At 27.1% G+C, this 24,611-nt stretch overlaps 1 protein-coding gene across 2 annotated transcripts in view; it reads right to left on the bottom strand.

The window, feature by feature from the left end:
- Positions 1–8,199: 8,199 nt before the first annotated feature.
- The window catches only part of LOC142320519 (alpha-tocopherol transfer protein-like), a 131,989-nt gene continuing 115,577 nt past the window's right edge, over positions 8,200–24,611 (bottom strand). For both annotated transcript variants that reach the window (XM_075358393.1, XM_075358394.1), the window contains exons 2-8: positions 24,340–24,519; positions 21,267–21,361; positions 19,120–19,273; positions 17,267–17,460; positions 15,565–15,675; positions 13,797–13,947; positions 8,200–9,599 (exon numbers count right to left, since the gene is read on the bottom strand). In XM_075358393.1, coding sequence (XP_075214508.1) covers positions 9,538–9,599; positions 13,797–13,947; positions 15,565–15,675; positions 17,267–17,460; positions 19,120–19,273; positions 21,267–21,361; positions 24,340–24,519 — 947 coding nt within the window. In that variant the 3' untranslated portion in view covers positions 8,200–9,537. The remainder of the gene's footprint in view (positions 9,600–13,796; positions 13,948–15,564; positions 15,676–17,266; positions 17,461–19,119; positions 19,274–21,266; positions 21,362–24,339; positions 24,520–24,611) is intronic.

Below are 24,611 nucleotides of genomic sequence, written 5' to 3'. Positions count from 1 at the left end.
GTTTAAGTAACAGTATAAAAAATAATAATAAGATAATCTTTTTAATTTATTACTTGCTGAAAATTAAATTATAATTCTTACAGATTGTTAAGTGAAATGCTATTGCCATTAGTTATATTAGCATGCTACTTTATTGATGTGAATTTTGGATATCAGAAATTTTAGGAGATCCCAAAAACATTATTGATGATTCAAAATCTTTGCCATTTTTTGAAAATAATAGCTGTTAATGCTAAAGTGTTCATTGTAGTATTAAAATGACTTCAGACCTGATACATATTTCTTACTTATCAATTATCAATTACCATACAAACCATTACACTAAATTGACTGGCCAGTGATCATAATCATTTAAAAATATTTTCCAAAAATTTTTTAAAAATTATTACTATTTCAAAGAAGTATTTTAGTATGTGATCTAAATGAGAAATATTTTCAAATAGGTTGACATTATTTATTCTTTCTCTGTAACTTCAGCTCTTCATCCATTTACAACTATCCTGCCCTTTTTTCTGATAGATTTATTTTGTAGCCTGTAAAAAATGCTACTGACTTATTCAAACCCAGAATCTTTTAGTTGAAGGCAGAGGAGATGCTACTACTACATCATGGAGGCCGGCTTAACATTACATAGTACTTTGCATAACATGAATTCTGTATTAATTGCTTAATATGGCTCAATATCATAAGAAAAATAGTAATTTTAAATTTGATTATTTTTAAACAGTACCATATTAAACAATCTTGATGTAGTAGTATAAAATGGTTCAAAATTAATATAGTGAAAATATTTCTGTATACAACTATATCCAACAAAAGTTTTGGATTGTATTCTAAATTTGATCCCATATCAAAATCTGATAATCATATCTACTATGTGAATTGCTTGACTAGTCAAGCTGATTTGCTTGCCGTCACTTCAGCTTATATAAAAAATACAAAGCATTCATTTTTTAAACCTTTTTTAGCTTAAATTTTGAAAAGTATAGTAAAATTCTAGTGCTAGTTTTTTTGATAACCTTTTTCATTCCAGGTTTTATGTAATCTATTTTTTTGTAAAGAGAAAATTTTGGTCAAATGATCAGTTTACTGGGTATTGAGAGATTTATTTTTGGCTTCTATTTTTTTAAGTTTAGGGGTTTGAACGATTAATATACAATGCATTAGGGTCTTACTTTATTTGCTGTTAAAAATCTAGTGGTTAGACTTTTCAAGTGAGGATCAAAGAGTGGGGCCCAAAATTATAGGAAACAATTTATTAGCAACACAATCAAATACTAATTGCTCTGAAGGAAACTCACTTTATATTTTTTTATTGTAGTGCACTTGTTTTTAGAGTTCAGGAGCAGTTTTAAAAATTTAAAATCACTATTTCAAAAGTTATGATCCATCAGGTAAAAATATTATGAACAGATTAATTCAGAGAAAAAATATTTAAAAATTATTCAGGTGGTATGCTTTTTATAAGGGATCAAGCTGTGTTGGGTTGTTAATTTCAGATAAGAATTAAGCTTGTCATGGCAAAGGAGACATATATTAGGCTAAAGAAACTTTTTTTTTTTAAATGATAGCAATAAATCTAATGAACAGTTTACTATCATAATGAAATTTACTATCAGAGATTAATTTCATTTTTTTTTTGTAGATGTTAAAAATTAAATTTTGGTGTTGACAGAGCCAGATATATATTATACATGATATAATGTGTAAATTTCTGAAAAAGAATAATTAAAATTCTGTACAAATAATAAAACAGATGGGAAAAACATAAACAAAATGGTATAGGTAAACTGATACAGTTAGTCTTAATTTTATAAAACAGGAAAGAAGAAAGATCACTGGGTTATTTTTTGAGAAAACCATGTAATATCTCTTAAAAGAATCTTCTTTATAGAGATATAACCATCATACCTCATTATATTAGTTATTAAATTTTTCAGAACATAGAAAACCACAAAATTGTAAATGATAAAACATTAGGCATATCTGAAATTTGTAATTGATTTTGACAAAAAAACGTTATAGTCAGAGTGCAATAGAATTAAATTTAAATAAGAATATAAAAAGGAGAATATTTTGTCTTCATTACCTAGTATAGATAATATAGATAAATATATTTAATTTAATTTAAACTGAAGTATCTTGATATTGAACTCTATAAATAATAGAAAAAAATTGCTGCTCTACTTACAAATCTTAATTTTAAATGAATGTGAAGATGCTCTCTTATCACAATATCATAACCAATCAGAATAAAAACTTCCTAACAAAATTTTAAAAAAACATTACAGGTGAGTATTATGGTTATGCACTGTTATTCCATTTCATTTCTAGTATTGCTGGTTTGCCCTATGCTAAAACCAGATGTTATTTATTGACAGCAAAAAAAGCTCAACATGTTACAAAAAATACAACATTCATAAGCTACAAAGATGAGTAAATCATCTGTATGTAGAAATTGCGTAATAAAAAAAGTAAATAAATTAAAGACACGTAAAGAAAAACAAAATAAATTCAGTAATTATGTTATAAAAAAATAATAATCCTAGAGAATTTATGCTTAACCCACTGAGTTAGTCTACTGGTGAACTCGTAATTGCAAATCAGCTGATTTTGAAGTCGAGAGTTCTAAGGTTAAACCATAGTAAAGGCAGTTACTTTTATATGGATTTGAATAATAGATTGTGGATACTGGTTGGGTTTCAATTAACTATACACCTCAGGAACGGTCAACCTAAGACTGTACAAGAGTAAACTTTATTTACATTCATACATAATCATTTTCATTCATCCTTTGAAGTAATACCTTATGGTGGTTCTGGAGGCTAAACCAAAAAAGGAAAGAATTTCTGCCTAACAACCATTATTTTTGTGTAACTTCTTAATAAAATATATTAAAAAAAGCAAAAACCACTAAATGTTTTAGCAAATTACATAGTATTTTTTTTATTGGTTCTTTGCTACTAGAAGATCATTTACCCATTTGACCCATTTTTTACTTATTTACAATTTTTATAAAACAAAAAAAAAACAAAAACAACAAATGAATTTTTATTCATTTTTAAAAGAAATAGGCATTTATTTTTTATACATATTTGTTTTAGTAATGTGAAAGAAATCCAACTATGAAAGAACCATCTATTTTTATGATGAAATTTTTAGTATTCTTAACATCCTATTTTCTATTGATTTCAATGAATTTAACAGATTATTGTAACTATTTCTCTCTACATTAATGACAAAATTTATGTATTTTCTCTGTTAAATAAAGGCCTTAGGCCAAGCTAAACATTTTTGGAAATAAACAAATTTTGTAATGTATGAAAACTGCCAAATCTGACCAGGATTTGAATCCAGAACCTTACAAATGAATGGGAGAGAAGCTACCAGTTTGCTGCAGAGGTCAGAATACTTCAAAAGAGGGGATGACAGATTATACAACGTATCTGTTATCAAGACTCAATTGTTAATTTGTTTTTAATAATTGTTTTTGAATGCATCTTTCAATGTAATAAAACAAACAGATCATACATAATGATTTTTATGAGACTGTTCTTCTAATTTCATTGTGGAATTAAAGTATAATTTTTGTTGTTACATGGTGGAAAATTTTAACTGTAAGAAATGAGAATACAATTTACTTGGTAAGTCAATGATATTTATAGAGTAACAAATATTTATATAATGTTTACAATAAGTTGTTTCAGAGATTTAATGTTCAGCTCAAACTTTGAGTATATTAACTATTCTGCAGACGTGAATGAAATGTAATTTTGAACTAGCTTAAGAGGGTCAGATGTTACCTTTTATTGTAATGAATGATAACAAATTCCATTTTTCAAGCTGCTGTTTCAAAAGAGTTTTTAAAAAACTTTAGCTGGAGTATTTGTATTGCTGAAAATGGCAAGGATTGGGTTTTTCCCAAGATTTCGACAGAATTTAAACAAAATTTAAAATGATGAAATTTTTTCCTACAGAACTTAAACCATACCCAGAGCAGTATCTATATGTACACATATCTCAGATTTTTATGCAAAGTACTTAAGTGCTTTATAACAAATGATTATTTGTTATAACAATTAAGATTTCAATTGTTGGAGCCTGCATAGTTATTGCAGTGTAGCTTATTTTGCCGATCTCTATAGAAAATAATAATCTCTAGGCTGAAATCTGATGTTTGAGGGAGTTAAAAGCCCTTCAAGATGATCTCTCCAAATACTATTAAACTTCAATCCTGTTCTTTGGAGATTATCTAAAGAATATGATGTGTGTTAAGTTTAAGCTAACTTTTAGATCATGTTGTAGTCTTTTACACTAGCTGTGAGAGATGTCAGATGACCATATCATCAGGAATGGTATCAGTGACTGATACCCACTTTAAAAGGTTTAAATCATTTTCAATGAGGTCTCAATCAAATATTGTCATCAATCAAAAACACTTGCCCTTGAACCTATTGCTTTTTTGACTTATATAATATTTTAATCTCCTGATGATGGTTTAAAAAAATCGAAAGATCTAGAGAATGTATTTTTTATTTGCTGGTAAGGTGGATTTTTTACTCTTTAATTATTTCATTATTTATGTTTTACTTGATCTTTAAGTATAATTTTAACACTGACATGAACTCCTACTATTGTACCTTGCTCAGTTCACTATTAAGTAGATTATCTTTCATTCGTTTTTGATAAATTTGTTTTTATTCTTAGCTTATTTCTAAATAAAATGGAAAAAAGATGAGGCATAGAGGGAAAGTACTTCATGTCATTAATTAATCGTTAATGCCCAGTGTTCCTGATAACAGGGCTAACAATATTATCGTACATCAGTATATTTTTAACACTGGTTAAACATTCCAATCAATTATGACAAACAACTCTATTTTGTTCTTTATTGTAATTTTCTTTTTATTAATTCAATTTTGTTTTAGGAGTCCAACTTCTTAATTCATGTTAAATCCATAACCAAAATGTTTATATATTATCTGTCATGAAATACAAGTCACTCTAATTGACACATCAATTTAAGATAATCAGTATCCCATACCAGATTTACATCAAAAGTGAGAAATGAAATGGTTGTACCATTTTCTTATTGGCCAGCCAATGCCACTGAAATGCAGAATGTTTTCTGGTGTATATGTTACACTTTTACTTTGTTACTCTGTTACCAAAAGGGGACTAGCTGTATAGTGAACATCATTACTCTAAGAGAAAGCAACATTTGACTAGTGCTTCTTATTTATTAGATGTTTTACATTCATCACATCCACAAGAAAATTGAGACAGATAGTATAAAGTAACATATTATTTACCTGTACTTTGAGAAATTATATATTGCTTTACTTAGTATGAGTAAGGTCTACTATTCACAAATATAACATACATAGTTTTGATTCCTCATTTGTGGCTACCATTTTTCTTTGCCCTATAAATTATGATGAATCCAGGCCTTATGACTCAAGAATGCGACTCAGTTTTCTGAATTGATGATATGAAATTCCATTAGCCTGATAGCTGATTTTATAATCCAAGAACTGTTATTTTGATATAGCCAGGATTAGTTAAGATTTATTGTCATATCGTTATTTTTCTTAACTGCCTTGCTGTAGCAGATTTTCATTTAATTAATGATAGAACTATTGGTAAAGGAAATAGTATCATTATACAAAAGCAGTGAAGAAGATCCCGACTTAATAGTTGATTACGAAGGAGGAATTTGGAAACAAAGTACCTGATGTTTAATGGGCATTCATAGAAGAGTATCTTCAGATGTTGAATAAAGCTGTTGTTGAAAGTCCAGGGCTGCTCTTTAGTACAAGAACGCAAGAATATACTGTCACAATCCTGAATTGGCTGAAGATGAAGAGGTCTATTTCTTCACTAATCTTAAGGTCAGGATGTGAGAGCAGAGTTTTATATGTAATAACCATTCTGTGGTATGAGTTGATTTTTGAAAAAAATCATGTATTTGTCTTAAAATATACTATAAATTTGAATCGCAGCAAATGAAGATCATAGCAATTTGTTCTGGATTATTATGTGAAACTAGAGTATTTTATATAATGTGAAATGAATATGATTCAAATGAAATTGTGCAGCTGATACTGCAAAAAATTAAATAATAAATTTATAAAAAAAAACAATTATTCAATTGATGTATGGTTGGAGTAACTTATTTTTATTAAGAAATAAATATCAGTTTTTTTCATGTTTTATGACTGCATAGGATCACATTAGTCAGCCAATTAACTAGTCTCTTCGAAGGGAGTGTTCGAGTCTTGTGGTTCTAGTACTTTTTCATATGTTCTGATCCCCTTGCCCTTTCTGGTATTGAAAATGTTTGTATGGTGAGTTTCTTTCTTGTAAGTGTTTTTGTTCTTGATTTTTTTCATTTAATTTTATCTTGTCTGTGGTGTCTTCTGGTTTAAGGCCAATTTCCTTCAAATCTTCTCTTATTTCTCTGATCCATCTGCATCCTGTCTTTGTGTTTTTCAAGTGAAGATTGTATTGTACCAGCTGTTTCAGAACTCTCAAATCTTGCATCCTGATGATAATATGTCGAATGAATCCTAGTTCCCTCTTATGTATGGTATCAGTGATGGGTTGTAACTCTTTGTACATGCTTTGTTGGGCATGATTCACCACTGCCCATCTTTCTGATACTTTTTGTTATTGCAGGTTCTTCCAATAAGCTTTTTGATTTTCTGAAGTCTGATGGTCTTTGATTGTTTGTGCTGCCTTCCATCTCTGAACTCTGGTGTTGCTTGGTTCAGCTGGTGGAATATTTCTTAAAAGATCTTTCATGGTTGACTGTCAAGGGGTCATCTGTAGTGGAACAAGGTCCTGAGTTACAATCCTAGATGTGATCTAGTGCGTTAAGTCTTGATAGATGAATTTTGTTTAGATTCAGTTCACTAGACAACAAATTTCTTCCATGTGTTTGGATATATCCAGATGAACCTCATGTTAGCTTGATGTGACTTTTGTTATTATTTTGGATAAAAGTTAAAAAGTCTGATCTTAAACATGTTTACGTTCAAATACCAATTTATACATTTATATATATTTTTTTTATTATGCTAATACTACTTTAGATTCATTTAAAAGTGTTACAATTAGTGATTTAGTGTTACAATTTGCAATTTTGTGATTTATCTGGAGGTTTACAGAATTTTTTTTATTTCAGAAATACTTATTTTACTTCCTCAAAATTGTGTTTATTTATTACCTATAATACAGGTTCCTCCATTCCACAATGTATTACTGAAATGTGGGGGGAGCAAGGCAGAATTATAGTTATTAAAAAGGTAGTAGTGATTATAGCTTAGACATTAGACAAAAGTAATAATTTGCCTTCATGATTAGTGTAAAATCAGTGTTGACCAGCTGATCTGAGCTGATAAGTATTCTCTTAGATCATTTTCCAGACATTTGATAACATATGTATTGCATGTTATATTGAACTATGAATGGTGAATTATATTCCTTATCAAAAACTATACTCTAGCTGACTAAGAATTCTTTTTTACGTTCTAATATAATGTATTGTTGATTTTGTTATATTAACTATTAATAAAAAAATGTATAACTAATATTAAATTGATAAAGTATAAGAATAATTTAAAGCAAAAGGAAATAAAAATAAATCAAAAGTCTGCATGTATATAAGTACATAAATTTATTTATTAATTTCTGAACATTTATTATTTCACTTACTATTAATATATATATATATATATATATTTTTCATTATTTGTAAAAAAAATGCAATCCCTTATATAATAATTATGACTAATGTATTACACAATATATTATGAGCTTAAATTATAGTTACTTATCAACATCACAAAATAATGTAATTAAAATACTAATGTACATATGTGCCGTACATTTACATTCAATTATTTATTTTCGATTATTGAAAAAAATATTCAGTCACTTTATTTACGATTCTTAAAATGAATTTTGAAAACAATGATTACTTGTTTTTATATAATAAAAAAAAAATTAATATTTTGTTTGTTAATTTTTTTAATAACGCATTTGTGTACAGCATCTAATCCTTGTTTTCTTTTTTATGTTTAATTTGTATATTTTGTTGATTAAATTTATTTACTACTAATAATCATAAATTTCTCATCTATCTACTTTAATATACAAATTAAATGATTTTAATATTTAATGAATGTTACTTTATTAAAAAAAAAAAAACTTTTATATATTATTAAAATATTTAATTAATAATTTTTTGAATAATTAATTCCAGCCGAGGCTACTGATGAAATTTAAATGGCACTGTAAACAGAAATCTTAGAACTTACTCATAGTTATCTATTTTGTATAAAGAAGACAAAAGAAGCAGGTAAAACATAATGATGACGTATCTACTGAACCCCATTTTTATTATTACAATATTATTGTGGTTGTGAAAAATTATCATCAACTTGACAGCAAAATTATCTCTATTTTATGTTAAAATTCCTTAGAGTAATAACAATAATTTTTATCTAAACTAAGTATTTTGATTTATGAACTTGAGGCATCTTGTTTCAAAAATATTTGTGATTTTTTAATGACTTCTTTAATAATTACAGATTAATTAGAATTATTTTAGAAATACCAGAATAGTTATCATAATTTGTTTCAATGAATTAAGAGAAAAATATGTTCTCATGACTGTTGTACTTATATATTATAAAATTATATTTTTTATTTAAATAATTACCTAAATACATTTAAATAATGTAATAAATAAAAATAAATTTTTAGGTATTATGTAAATATTAATTACTAAAATACTTATATACAAATACTTATAATGTTACATTACTTTTATTAATTTTATTTTAGTTAATGGAATGATGTTACCATTCAAATTAATGAATTTATTGTCAGTCTCGTAACAAAGTACAACAGCTCATTATTAAATATATTACCTGACATTATGAATTTATACTGTTAAATTATTTTATTTTTAATAAAAAAATTTGCACTGTTTTTAAAAGTTTGCACTGCTGAAATAAAGAGAGATTATGACTTTTGATAATGCTTTCAAATATGCATTCATATTAAAAGATTTCATATGCTTTTTCTAACAATAATTGAATATATAAAAGTATATTTTTTAAAAAAATTGATTTTTTATATTTAAATTTTAAAACATTATATTCAGCGTCATAATGTAAGGAAGTCTATTTATTCATTCATACTTTACAGCGTAGACTCCAGTTGAATTTGTTATAAAACAGAAGTTTAGTATAAAATCTTTGAAGCTAATTTTGAAAATTATAATAGTCTAAACTGGTATTGATTACTTAATTTAGTTTCATTGATATAAATATGTATGTAAATTTTTCTTAACAATAATGTAAATAAAATTTATATTTATAATATATCAAAATTGTTTATGTTGCTCTTTGCATAATATTTAATTTAAATTTAATTATGTTAAGTAAAATATTATTCTATGCAATTTTTATTGATTTCTTATTTTTGCTTAAGGATAAAGATTTATATAATACCAATTGCTGTTCTGCACTATGACTTTTCCTTTTTGTTTTTATCACTTTTTTCTGTTTTATATCCATATGAGTTGATAGCTGTAAAAGAAAAAATATATAATATACATATACATATATTTATATTTATATTTATAAATTTTATATTGTTAATATAAAAATACACGTCTAGATCAGTGATTTTTGGGTAACTGAATACTTTCTTTGAAATAAATAAATGATTCTTAAAATATGATTACTAATTGTTTAAAAAAATTTCAATAACGATACATATTTTAAAACATTCTCATGCAAATGCTAAATTTTTAAATTTGTTGTCCGTTTGTCAACTCAATTTATCAGTCACAGAAGAAAAAGAAGTACAAAGGTTAATTAAAAGAATGCAGTACTTAATAATAATAATTGCAAAAAATTGCAAAAAAATTACAAAAAATTAAAAAAAACCAAATAAGCAAATAATGTACCGTATAAAAAAAAATGGCGTATAAAAAAACCTACTGGTTTGTCAAAATATGATATCACCATTCTATTCGGACTGTTATTGCAACATAATAGCAGGTAACAAAATATTTTCAGTTGATAAAAATGTAAATAACAACCATTTATTTATCATCCATGTAGTTCCCTCTTTGATTTTTAGGCTTTGGAAATGTTAAACTGTCAGTTGTACCTTGTAATGAAGATATATATATATATATATATATATATCTTATAAATATTATATATATATATATATATAAAATAGTTTATAGACCTTACAATCATATAATAAAACATTTAAAAATGCATAATGATGATAAGGATTCAATTTGTATGGTACATATAAAATAACATGCAATGATTGTAACAAAATTTATACTGGTAAAACTAGTAGATCATTTAGGACATGGTTTGCAGAACATTTTAGATCTTATAATAATCAATAAACATTCTATCACAGATTCGGATACAAATTTAAATACAGTAGAAGTTGCATAAGTGTGATAATAATAATAAAATTAAATATTTTGGAAAAATATTATATGTACAAGTATAAGCAAAGGTTTAATTTGATTAATGTACAGACAGAATTTGATAATGACTTTCTTATCAAAACCGCCTTAGATAGCAGCACATTTATGTAATTTAAATAAATGCAAATAACTTCAGTACAGTACTATATTTGTGTGTGGCTAGTTACATAATAAAAAGTTATTAATTTTTTAACTTTATATTTTTAATTTTGATTATATATTTTTATATGATGTAATTTTAATGTTTGAATTTTATGTGTGATTTGAAAAAAAAGAAACTGATAATGAGGAAAAACTCAAAAGCGCTATTAAATAATAAACATAAGGTAAGAAGCATTATTAAATTCTGCACTCTTGGTGGTAAATGGTTTTATACTTTTTGTCTTTGATATATATATATATAAATCTCATTCACAGACAAATTTTGTCATATTTATTCAAAATGCTTACTCAAAACAAGTATGAGTTTTCATTTCCAGTTATTGAGAATATTTATGTTTGTGATATAACACTTTTAAGATATCCTAGACTGACTTCTTATGATGTAGAACAATCATTTTATCAATAATATTGTGAACTGCAATGCAATGGCAACATTAATTTACATTCAAAGAGCAAAAATATTTATGAAATACTTAAAAATATTACATTTATTTAACTAATATTAATCCATTTCTAAGGATATAAACATTTTTAACAACTAAAAATTAATTTCTTGCTTAGGTCTAACGTAATAATTTATATCTGAAAGTAATTCAGATATTTACTTTTATATTTTTTCTGAAGCCTTGTGTGAGAATATGGAATGAACATTTTGTAGAACAAAAAATGTCATGCTTGACTGGATTTTATTATTGCTCTTGACTTTTATTATTATTATATATTGATTATTATTATTTAGAATTATTTAATTCTTTATAATCAATATTATTTATTCATTATATTATTTTTTATTATAATTATTAAGGATTATTTAATTCCTTATAATCAGTATTAATTAACACAAAAAAATTGATATACATTTTTATTTTGGTCAATTATTTTTGACAGTTAACAGAACGATTTTAGACAATATTACAGGTGGAGATATTTAGCTTGGTTAATGTCTATACTGTATGGAAAATAACAAATTTCATAACAAACACTTCAATTGCATTTATGCGAATATAAAAGAAGAAAACTGTACTAATTAAATGCCAAACAAGAAATTAAATGAACATGATGAATACGAAATTAAATGAACATGATGTTCATGTTGACTTAGGTTTGTAGGCCAGTAATAAATAAAACATAATATCTGAATTTTAAAAGGAAAGTTCTGATAATTGTTATGATCAAATAAATGGTGGTAGTGAAGATCATTGTAATAGACCACATTCATGTCATTTACAGGTATGTTTAGGAAATATTACAAATTTTTATTTTATTGCTACACAAATGAATTGTTTTTCTTGTTGGTGTATAGAATATTTTAAAATTGCTTTCAAGTACAGCATTTTACTTACTCTTTTTGATAAGGTTCATAATTTTTGCTGTGGAAAATAAAAGTAATATTTCTGAATAATAATTTTAAAAAGTTGAGTTTGTTTTCTCTAACCAATTTTCCAGCTATTGCCGGATTTGGATGTGTTTGTATATGGAAATGCAATTACTGCTACTGGCTTGCCAAGTCTGACATAGCTGCAGATGTAGTGCATTGTAAGTGTAAATGTACAGTAAACATGTAGTTTGGAACAGATTCAAGTCCTGAGACATGCAGTTAATTGAAACCTAACCATCAAACAACACTGGTATCCAAAGTCTAGCATTCAAATCCTTATAAAAGCAAACTATCTTTACAAGGACTTGAACCCAAGAACTCTCAACTTCAAAAATCAGCTCATTTTGCGATGACAAGTTTGACCATTGGACTCACCTGGCAGGCTAGTCAATCATTTGAGTACGTTTTCAAATTGTGGACCCCTACTTTGGGCCTCAGTTGTAAAGTTAAGGGATATTTTATTATATCTATTCATGTATCAACAATCTGTCAGATTTTAACTCTCATTTTAAGGTTTTTGTGTAAAATATAATCAATTTATTTTATAATAAAAGTAATTGGGACTTGTAAAAATAAATTAGTTTAATATCTAAATGCAAATGTAGCTGGTATTTTGTCACTTTCAATTTACACTTTTTTGTTGTCCCTCTTCTATTACTTTCAATAAATCTGTTTTGGCAAAGATCATTATTTTATAATGTGAAGTTTTACCCTTTAAAAATATCTCTATCAACTCTACTCATTTTGACATAAATTCCTTCTTATCCACATTTTCAAATTTTTGGTTGTATTTATTCACATTATTAACTTGAAATGATTCCCAGTTTACAGTTCTTCTTTACTTTGAAATAAATAATTTTTGATAAATTAAATGACAAGTTTGTCTGGGATTTGAATCTAGATTCTTATATATGAAAGACAGAGATATTTTAATTTCCTGCTAGATGTTGATGAATATATGGTATGAATATATAAATGAGTACGTTATTTGGGGGGACAAGAACTAAATGATGTCTTATCCACATATTGCTATTCTTATCTTCTAGATGAGTAATTTTTCTGGATGACTTTTTATTTGAAAATAATTAAAAATACTATTTTTATTTTATTATAATTAATAAACTGATTATTTATTATTAATAAAAAAATTAATTATTTTTTGAAGGTTAATTTCAAAGAATATTAGAGTTATATTACTTTTATTTATTTATTACTACATAAAGCATTCAGTTTTTTAATGTTAGATGAATTTTTTTAGCTTATGGAAAAATGGCAAGCCTGATCAGGATTTGAATCCAGAAGCTTTTGGACTAAAAGCACTTCACCATGGAGGTCTGTGGAATGGCAATTTTCCAATTTTCCAGGTTCCTGAAATCTATTTTTTCCAATGTAAAATTTTTTGACTATGAAAAGCAAACATAGTTTTATTATTATATATATAAAATATAAACTATATTTAATGTAAAACAGAATAGATTTTAATTAATTTAATCTAATTTTAACTTAGATTAATTTTAATTAATTAATTGAATTAATAATTTTAACCTACAGCTTTCTGTTCCTTATTATATATATATTTGGTTCTTATTATTGATACAGTCATTTAAATTGAGTGTAATCAGTCTCGTAAGATTTTAACTCCCTGAGACACCTGTCCTTTTTGGAACAGGCAAATGCGGAGGAACTAGCAGTTATTTATATATAATAAGATAAATAAAATTTTACCTTCATATTCTTTTTCCAGTAAGGAAACAACTTGGAACCATTCATTTCCTTTAACTCGTGGAACATCAAGTGTTCCTCCATAACATTCTGGTAGACATTTTGGGCTTAAATACTGATGTAATGAATCACGATCAGTACCATGAAATATTATCTGTAAACAAAAGTGATTTGTAAATTAATGTAAGTACAAAATGGTATAAAGTAAACATAGTTTACTTTAAGTAATGGTATAAACATAGTGATAATCTTAACAATAAACAAAGAATGTTTGCATGTAAATAAAAAATATTAGTTACTTCTTAAAACAACATATAAGAAATCAAAAGTTTTGTATACCTTAGTCCCAAGAGCAAATAATATGACTGTACATGTTTACATTTCTTAGTGGCAGTCCAAAGACAAGGACAAAGTTAAATATTGTTCTATGTAAAATAGCATGATGTTTTTATTGTTTAACAAATTTAAAGTCAAAACTAAAATTTTAGTGAACCATTCATTTCTCAGTTCAAGTGAAAAGATTGTTTTAGATTATTTTTTTTAAGTATTACTGAAAAAACTTGATTGAGATTTATCAATATTATCTTTAAAATATTGGTGTTGTACATGTTGTATGTTTAATATAATTTAGTTTAAAGCAAAATTGTAATTGACGTGCTCAATAAAATACATTTAAGTCATTTATGTTAGCATAATCAGAATTATACTAAATTTATAATTACATCTTTCCCTGTTTTACAATAGGCTATTAAATGAGAGACATTGCTATACTCATTAAAAAGAGAACAATGATCTCTTAAATGGGAAAAAGAGAGAATGGCAATCTTAAGATCTTTAGCTAGGTGAAACATTTCTGTCAAGTAAACTTCATATTACAGTTTACAGGATATAATTGATCTATTCAGAATGTTTGTGTTACAGATGCTTTAAATAGTGCAATCTACATTTCTGAGCTCTTACTTTTTATTTTAACATGTGGTGATAACTATTATATATGAGTACTTAAAAAAATTATATGTTTCTGTAATAGCTAGCATTATGGTTCTTCTCCTTGTTGTTTGAGCCAGAGGAGCTTCTTTTGTACAACATCTTGCTATCTACTAAGGTTTAAAGTTTTCTAAAATTTCCAGAGGAAACAACAATTTTCATAAGTGTGTATTTTGGATTCAACAAATTTTTTTCTTATGTAACTAAATGATATATTATTTACAGTTAAGATAAATTTTAGCTAAAAAATTAATCCTGTGAAAAATGTACCACTTGATAGGAAATAAGAAAAAAATTGTTGTACTTCCATACAGTTAATTGTTCTGTAAAAAACAGAACAATTTTTTTTTTTTTTTTTTTTTTTTTTGTTTACAATAAAAATCAGTTATATCTCTGATGGTTGATTTGTACTGTAAATTAAATCTCCTGGACTGTTTTACTGATAATGTGTTACATGTGTTGATATTATTCAAGGGAAAGGGAGTGACTGTGATAATAAATCTCTTTATTCTAGTTTTCCATTACTGGTAATTAAGGTACATTCTCTAGCTCTCCTCCAGCCTTCTTTCATTGGAGATATATTCTTTATAGTTTTGAGTATTTCAAATATGAAGTAATAAAAGATTGTAAACATTTTTGTTTGCTTATATCGTAACTGTAAGCTTCTTCTTGGTTCATAACCATTTATTTTATTAATATAGCATGGTTACTTCTCTACTGATTATTGGTTGTATATTTATAATTGTAAAAAATATATACGTTTTTTAAAGAAAAATACACTTACCCTTTTTTGAAGTTTATCTCTTAAGAATGGTTTAAACAGGTTAAATACTATGTTAAAGACATAAGGTTGATTTACAATATGTACTCCCTTAATTCTCATCGGTATGCTATCCTAAAATAAAAGAAATAATATAAATGGACATAAATGTAAATTAAAGTTATCATATTCATAACATATTTTGATTCACTGAAAATGAAATATGTTTTTATAACTAGTCTCAAGTAATTAATATTACTTTATTAAAAATTAGTTCATGTTTAAAACTGTTAGTGTACACAAATGTATGTACGCTGTTATGTTGAATACTATAGTTAATAATTTAATGTAAATTCCACTGAAAGCAAAATTCCTTAACACACATGTGGACTTGGCATACAGAGGTTTATTTGGCCTGGATTAGTAGATCCATTTAGTAAGTCTAGATCAACCAGAATTTACTTTTATGCCCCAGTCTTTATTTATAATTACAATATTCAAATTTTTAGTCTGTTTTTTTCTGGAGTAATTAAATGAAATTTTAATTTAAGTTTTTTAATTTATTTATTTTTAGTAAATTAATCTGTCCCCAAGCGCAGCTGTATTACATTAATAAAAATAAGTAATAAATCACTTTCAGTAAATAAATACATTATCCTTGCAAAGATAAGTTATAGTGTACCAGAATACTGGTTTTTTATAATTAAATTACCTGTATCATTCCTAATTGAATTAGTTATTCTTATTTTTTTGTTTGCTATTTGTTTCCGTTAGAAATTTAATGCAACTGTTGACAACCAGTGGTGTTAATGAGTTGAATTGAATTCATTTAGATTTTGTGTATAATCTTGGTAGGTTCACAGTATCTTGAATCAATATGTAAACATGTTCATATATAAGACTACCTGTCAAATGTCTTTTCACCTATATCTTGGAAACTGTCCATTGTATAAATAATTTCATCCTACTGAGCTGAAACAGTGTATATAACAATTTTTTCTCAGCTAACTGTGAAAAAATTAATATTGTTTATCAATACTGCTTTGGGCCTTATGCTATAAACTGCAGTATTTATTATGGTAGTTGCACATGGACATCGGCTGACGTATGACAAGCATCAATAGAGTTGTTTTCTCTGTTAGTAATGGTACAGCCTCCTATGATACAGCCAGTCCCTGTGATGAATAGAATGAATGTGTCAAGTTGTAGGGCTGAAAATTACCTGCATTTTAACATGCTGATATTCAACTTACATTTGGCTCAGTGAAGAAGGAACGGGGAACTTTCCACTAAGCCTGATATGGCATGTTTGTTTTCCTTGAAAAAGACAGTCATTTTCAGGAGTGACCTGCAGCCACTTTAGTAAGATTGTTAGTATATATACTAACAGAATTTAAATAATATCTAATAACATTAGTTTATAATTGTAGGTTATATTAATGTCCAACTTCTTAATTTTTTTTTTGGATGAATTACTAGTAAAGGGCAGTTTTTTCATTCCATATCTTCATCAATTTCTGAATTATTATGTCAATAACTGTAGAGAAATACACATTTTTGAATCTTTTGTTATTCCCAGTTTATAAAGTATAATTCTTACCTGTAGATAAAGATCATGTCTTAAAGTGTAACAGTACACTCAATAATGTAGGATTTTTTAAAAATATGTTAGCCTAATTATTAAATATTATTCTAAAAGTGAAAAATATTTTAGCCAAGTTATTACCTGCAACCAATCTACTATCCTTTTGGCAAATGGTGGTGTAAACTGCCATGTTTGAGAAATGCTTAATCCATCCATATCAAATATGACCTGGGCACCACAAATTTGTGATTCAGGTTCCAAAATAGCTGCTTCTAAGAAAAGCACTGCACCTTTATATACTTCATCTAATGAACATTTATTGTGTTTCCACTTCTCTGAAAAGAAACAACAACAATCATTTGGTGATAATTGGAACAATCAGTTTAAATCATACACATATTTAAGGTAATTAACTTTTTTAACGATTTTTTTTAGCTGACTAAAGTAATTTCTTATGATTGTTGTCAGTTAGTTACCATAACCAGATGTTTTTAGATAACCTGACACTAGACTAGTTACTCCTACTAATGCTATATCATTTCTCAATAATGTTAGATGGCATTTCATAAAACACTAACAATGCAGAGTAATGAGTGAAATGATTTCCTGTTGCTTTCTTCAATGAATTGCTTATACTTTTGCAAATCAGGGTACTAAATCTACCAAAGTACAATAGCGGAACTATGGAAGTAGCTTCCATAAGAGATAAGAGACATCTTTGCTTTGTTCATCACTGGAACTTGGAATAAAATGAACATAATTAATTTTAATAAAGTAATTGACAAATGTTAAATTAAGTATACATATAAGTGGGAATTGTAAGTTTTGTATGTTATTTTCTTGTGTGAGAGAAAAACATTCTTCTGTTTATTATTGGATATTAAAAGTGTTAGTTACCTACAGGACATCAATTGAATTTAAAAAAAATTCATTAGTTACAAATATTTCATAAATGTATGATATTTAAGTTAAAAAAATATAAGAAATTCAGAAAGGAAAGGAAAATTTTATCAATAAAAATAATATTAATTTGAAGTAATCTTTTTTTCATTTCATAAGAAATGTGTTTTTTTTACTTATATTTTTTGTTTATTTTCATTTCTGACAATTTTTCTGTTAGTTTTTACTTCTGACTTCAGGTAGATAAATTCAAAAGGATTTTGTCTTGTTAGATAATCTGTTTTCCTTTAATGATGTGTGGTACATAAACATGGCATATCTTGGCAGAAGTTGTATTACATTTTTTCAGTTGTGAAAGTTTTAATGACTAATATAGACACTTTTTTTTTGCAAATGAAAATATAAAATACTCATGTACTGAAATAATTTTCAACTATTTGTATTTCAGTTTTTTCTTCAGATTTTATGTATTTTGTTCATGTTAATGTATTTTGTATTTTGTTCCAATCTTATGACTGTTTATTTCCTCATTGTCTCCATGGAGTTGCTTCTGAAAAAATCTTCTAGGGATGGCCCATCCAAATCTTTAATTAAAAGTTTTAAAAAATTAAATAAAAAAAATTAATTAAATTAAATTAAATTTTATAAATTGTTGGTAATTCTGTTTTATAGCTGTGTGTTTGTATACCTCTTTATCATTACCTTGTTTAATTTTAAGTGGCATCAACTACTGTGATTGTTAGCCACTACTATATTACAACAAGCAGATATACATCTAAGTCACAATTTAATTTCAGTTAATACCTATTAACTACTAAATTAATTATGACATTGGTCTCTGACATTTTATCCTTGCTTTAATTTTTTTATTTTGTAAGATATTATCCTTGTTCAAGGTATCATGGAAATTAGTTTAGAATTAGGTTAGGTTAGCAATTTTACTGATTCAAGGTTATTTCTTTTATTAGGATAAAGAAGTTAAATAAGTTAAGCTTATTTTTTTTTATTAGGATTAGTCAATAGTAATGCACAAGTAATATTATATAAACAACTGGAAATGTCTGTGAATAAATTAATTGTTTAATGATACTTACTTCCCAGTTCAAGTATTAATATTCTTCTTCCTAACTGATCTCTGCGAGGCAAAACTGTGAGAATGTCATGGTTAAATACATTTTTCTCCCTTGAGGGTAATAAATTTTCATATACATTTTTGTGCTTAACCTTAAACTGGTAGTAATTCTTTATCTGTTAAAAAAATAAATAAAATATAAGAAGTATGGAATACATTATTATATGGTGCTTTTTTCTTATGATTAATGTTTATAGAATTCTCATAAGTTACAGTAATGTGGGGGTATTAAAGTGTCTAAAATTAATAGTTTTATATCAATTACCTTGTTTCTTGATTATTTATGGAGCAATAATCAAGTCTAGGTTAATGCATTTTGAAAGAGATCTAAACACATAATTCTGAAGCAAGAAATGAAACAAATAGGTTTGTAGAGGTAGAACAGGATTATAGGAATGTAAACCATCATATGTAAGCTCTAAATTCATGATATGACACACCCATGATGTAATAAACATTCTTTTTTTTAAAAAAAGGCAATAACAGTTTTTTTAATTTTAAAATGTGTTTATTCAGTTGAAAATTTCCTTTCTACTGAAGTAAGGCAGACAACATTCAGGATTAGGGTAATTTGAAAATTGACCCATCCTTTAAAAATGATCTCAAAGCCTAGGCCAGGTTTAGCGAATACTTACTATCAATCATATCTACTTATCATTGTCAATGGAACTATATTTCTGTACTATTTTAATTGATGTAACTTTTTGACTTGAGGTGTAACAAAAGTTTTTGCTTCAGGAGGAATTTTGTTAGTAGTATAATGGACTTAAGCATTGAAAAGTAAGTAGCACCTCCATTGCACTCAGCTGTTAATACAATAGCTAGCTATATTTACTAGTTATCTAGGTCATGAAAGTTCTGTAAATGAATGTCAGCACTATGCAGTAAATTTGCTTCCAACTTTTTTTAATTATCTACAGGAAATGGTGAATCTAACATGACTATGTTTATTACATTTCATTCTTACTTGACACTTTAATTTCCATAATTCTATTATTTAAAATCCTCAAGTGTTGTTAAACCATCTGGTTATCAAACGTGCAATCTAATATCTTACTCAGATTCATACTGAAAAGCTTAACTAGGAGTTTAATATGCAGTTATTTTATATTTCATTTTACTCTTTTACATGTTAACATTTCTGATAATAAATTAGTGATATATATGCATGAAATGAAGCAATTAATGATAATTTTGATGCTGTTTTACTGAGTGACCTTTACAGTCTTTTTTTTATAGGTGTTTATATTTTAACATTTCTGATAACAAATTAGTGATATATATATATATATATATATATGAAATGGAAGCACTTAATGATAATTTTGATGTTCTTTTACAGAGTGACCTTTACAGTCTTTTGTATCACAGGTGTTTTATTCTTTAAGATAATAAGCATTGATAACGATAGCCTACACAATAAATTTTAGATAATTCTTGCTTGTAGAAAATATCTTAGATTTATTAAATAAATTTCAACCAAGAGGGAGGTAAATGTGTAAATCAGCATATTATACATTTTTTATTTGTGTGTTCTAGTAAATTAAGAGTAAGATATATACAAATACTGAATATCATAAATATGTACTACTCAATAATTGATTGTTATACATTGTAATTAGCTACAATTTTATTGCTAATACCAAATGCTTTAAGTTACTAATGTGCTTTAACAGTAACTATGTGCTGCATAGTGGTCTGCATCAGCCAATAGGTTGGTAAATAGTGTTTTAGGGCTACAGCAGCCAGTGTATAACATTATAAGTTTGAAACAAATTACAACAATAAACTGAGAGAAAAAAGATGTATAACTATTTAATTTTATTTTTGGTTATTATTTAACAAATTATATTAAACCAAAATGTGTGACTGATAAATTTGCTTGTATGAAAACTTTAAAGTTTTTTTTTTCAGGAGTAAATCCGCTTTGTTACTATCATATCTGTTATGATATTTTTCCAAATTAAATTCAAGAATATAATATCTTTATGTGGTATTACTTTCTCAGAATCATTATTTCTTCTGGAGTTTGTTCTCATAAATATAATTTTTCTTTTACAACTTTTATTAAAATAAATTTTATAATGTAAAGGTGATAAAAATACTTACTAAGGTTAGTGCGCTCTCAGGGTAGAATTTTGTTGGTCTTAAGAATCGTATTAACCATGCATCATTATCAAGTGGACATTTCAAACCTGTTTCCTCTGAAATCATAAAATGTAAATATTAGTAATAACATTAATTAAAAATGAAAAATCTACAAAAAATAATGGTATTATAATCCATCCATTTTTTTATAGATTATATTAATATTATTATAATGGTTAATAAAGGCACTGAGTTTTTTTTTTGCCCGAATTGGATTCCACACTGAAGCATAACACAATCCGGGGGAGTGTCCTTTTATAAGCCGGCTGGATCTTTACTATTAACGCCTGCCTCTAACTCCCAGAGTAAGGTTACCAGGCCCGACTATGTCGTTTCTGTTCCCCCACCCTAGGAGCTGGGCTCCGTCTTTATGCCTTGTACAAGAGGATGAGAGAGTCCCTGTGCCTCATCACTGCTACCCATCTGTGCATGCACAAATGAATAATGGCTCAGCAGGGTGCTGTCCCTCATCCCCTCTATGCCTTAGCAGCCCTGTTGAAGGACTCGTGTGATAAAATCAGTTATAACATGGAATTGTACCTCTTTCGCCAGCATATGGCCCATGATACCCTCCACTCTAAGTGGCCCAGTAATCAACTCACATTGCAAGTGCTCCCTGAGGTCCCAGGTCCAACAGGCAAACATGACTTGCTCTGGAGTGTCGAGCTCCCCACAGGATAAACAAAACGGGTCATCAGCCTGCTGTTGTGCATTCAAATTTACCCGGAACACGCCATGGTCAGACAGGAACTGGGTCAACCAATAGGAGATCTCGCCAAACCTACAGCTGACCCATGGCTTCACCTGTGGAATCAGTTGTCGGTGAGTCCACTGCCCGGTGAAGGAACGATCCCAACTAGCCTGCCAAGCTTGGAACATCCAATCTTACATCTCAGCCTTACCAGTCCCTTGGAGAAGCCCAATCCACATGGCGGCAAGCTGCTGATATGGGGGACCCCTGCAATAAGCAGCAGCGCCTAAAAAAGTCACTGAGTTGTGCCCTCATAACAGCACAATGTTTGTTTGCAGTACTGTTTTATGCTGTGATGATCTTCTTTGTTTAAAATATGGTATACCATTTAATAAGTTTGGTAATATTATAGCAGATTTAGGCAGCTCAATCTTAATCTTAGCATAATACATAATCGTTAAAATTTCCAGAAAGTGGTAATGATGATAGGTGCTCAGACAATTGGCTGATAAATAGAAAATGAGATAAGTTGGGCTATATTTGTTACATCTCTTTAGGATGTCAATAAAGGAGAGAAGACAAGCTTAATTGGATTAGTTATTAGGAATAAATATTGGGTCATAATTACCAACCCAAATCAAAGCATGAGAAGTGATGTAAAGGATGTATCAAATGGTAAGTTCTGTTTAGGCCACAATTCAAAATAGCACTGACTGACTGACTAGAGAACTGTTGTTTCATCATGACAATACCAAACTTCATTAGGTTGATTGATCTAGGAGAAAATGATGAATTAGAATTAAATTTTCTTCAACTTCAGCCTTATTTTTTTCATTAATCAAATTTTCTTTTATTATTATTAATTAATAGAAAATCTGAAAGAATTTAGATGTATAAAACACATCTGTAAATACAGAAAATGGAATTAAATGAATAATTTCCTTTCACTCACATACAGGGAAATTAATAATGAGTTTTTTTGAGTCTGATTACAGACAATTGGCATTTATGACCAAGAGATCAAGGGGTAGCATTTTCAGTGTGGTGATTATATAGCAAATTTTTTAAGATAAATCAAAATTTATGAGAAAGCTTGAAGTCTTTCCTGGGTCAATGAGACCTAAAATATACAAGTTTTGAATGTCGTATAATACTGTGTTTTGTAATTATCTATTCTAATTATATTACAGTATTATAATGTTAATAAAGGTAATAAACCTAATATAAGGTTAATAAAAGGTTATAATAATAAGGTTAATAAAGGTTATATAATTATAATATTATAAAGGTAATAAACATAATGGTATGAGAGCAGGGAAATGATCAAACACTGGGATCTGATTATCTATTGTTTGTGATGAGAAATTAAATAAACACCACTTTTTGACCCTAACTAGGCACTGAAAATAAAATCAGATGAATTAAGAACTTAAACTGAGTGAGCTGTATAATCATAAGCCATTTTACTTTCAGGTCATCTAGTTGCGGGTGGTTTCTTATTCAACTGATTTTGGATACAATACATTACTTTGGTATATTCATATCTTTTATCTTTAATACCCTTTTTTCCTTACTTAATGCATGTGTATTATGAAGTGGTAGTTATGATAAAAAACTGAGCACATCAAGAATATATTATTTCACAATTTAAAATTAAATATACAGAAATCTGGTTTTTGCAATATTAATTTTTGTTTATGTGTTGTTAACTAATACACCATATTAGGTAACTAAACCTGCATTAAGTTTTCTGAAGTGGTTTTATTATCTGGTGTTTGTTTTACTTTATTTTGTAATATATATTACATTAATGTAAGTGTTTTAAACAACTATAGATGTGTGTGTGTGTGTGTATGTGTGTGTGTGTGTGTGTGTGTGTGTGTGTGTGTGTGTGTGTGTGTGTGTGTGTGTATGTGTGTGCATACGCATGAATGCACACTCACTCTCTCGCTTGTTCGCGCACGCGTGATTGTGAGAGGGAGAGAGAAGCATAGCGTTTTACTCTTTTTTGCTTTTGTCTGTTTTTGTAGTGTAATTTGAATTTTATTATTACACAGTACAAAATAAACATGTAATGCATTTTTTAAATAAAAATATATTAATAAAAGGAAATTATTTTGATAAATAAAGAAATACTTATTTTATTTTTAGAATAAGATTTAATGTAAATTAGAAATATTACAAGATAATTTCAAAAACTTATGAAAAAGTGAAATTTACTTTAACTTTTTCTGTAAAGAGAAGACTATTTACTAAAGAAAATGGTATATATTTACTTTAAATATCACCGTTATTAATGTTAATTTGTGTTTATAATTACATATGAATATTATAAAAATCTACCTTTTAAAAGATCTCTAAGTGCCTCAATTGAATCTTTTACAAGCTCTGGTGTTTCACGTAATTCCTTTCTTGCAATTTCCATCACTTCTGATGAAGGTTGTTCTACGTCTAGGCGTAAAATGAATTTTCCAATTTCTATACATGGTAACTCTTTTATATCTGACAGTAAAATTTCTTGACCTGCAAACAAAAATAATTATAAAATTTAAATATTTATTGACTATAAACTTATCTCATTATACAGGCATCCGTCAATGTTTATATCCCAGTAC

Source organism: Lycorma delicatula, chromosome 2 (genome assembly GCF_047948215.1).
Source record: "Lycorma delicatula isolate Av1 chromosome 2, ASM4794821v1, whole genome shotgun sequence".
Taxonomy (NCBI): domain Eukaryota; kingdom Metazoa; phylum Arthropoda; class Insecta; order Hemiptera; family Fulgoridae; genus Lycorma; species Lycorma delicatula.
Note: the sequence above shows the minus strand (reverse complement) of the source record. Positions and strands in the feature narration are given on the sequence as shown.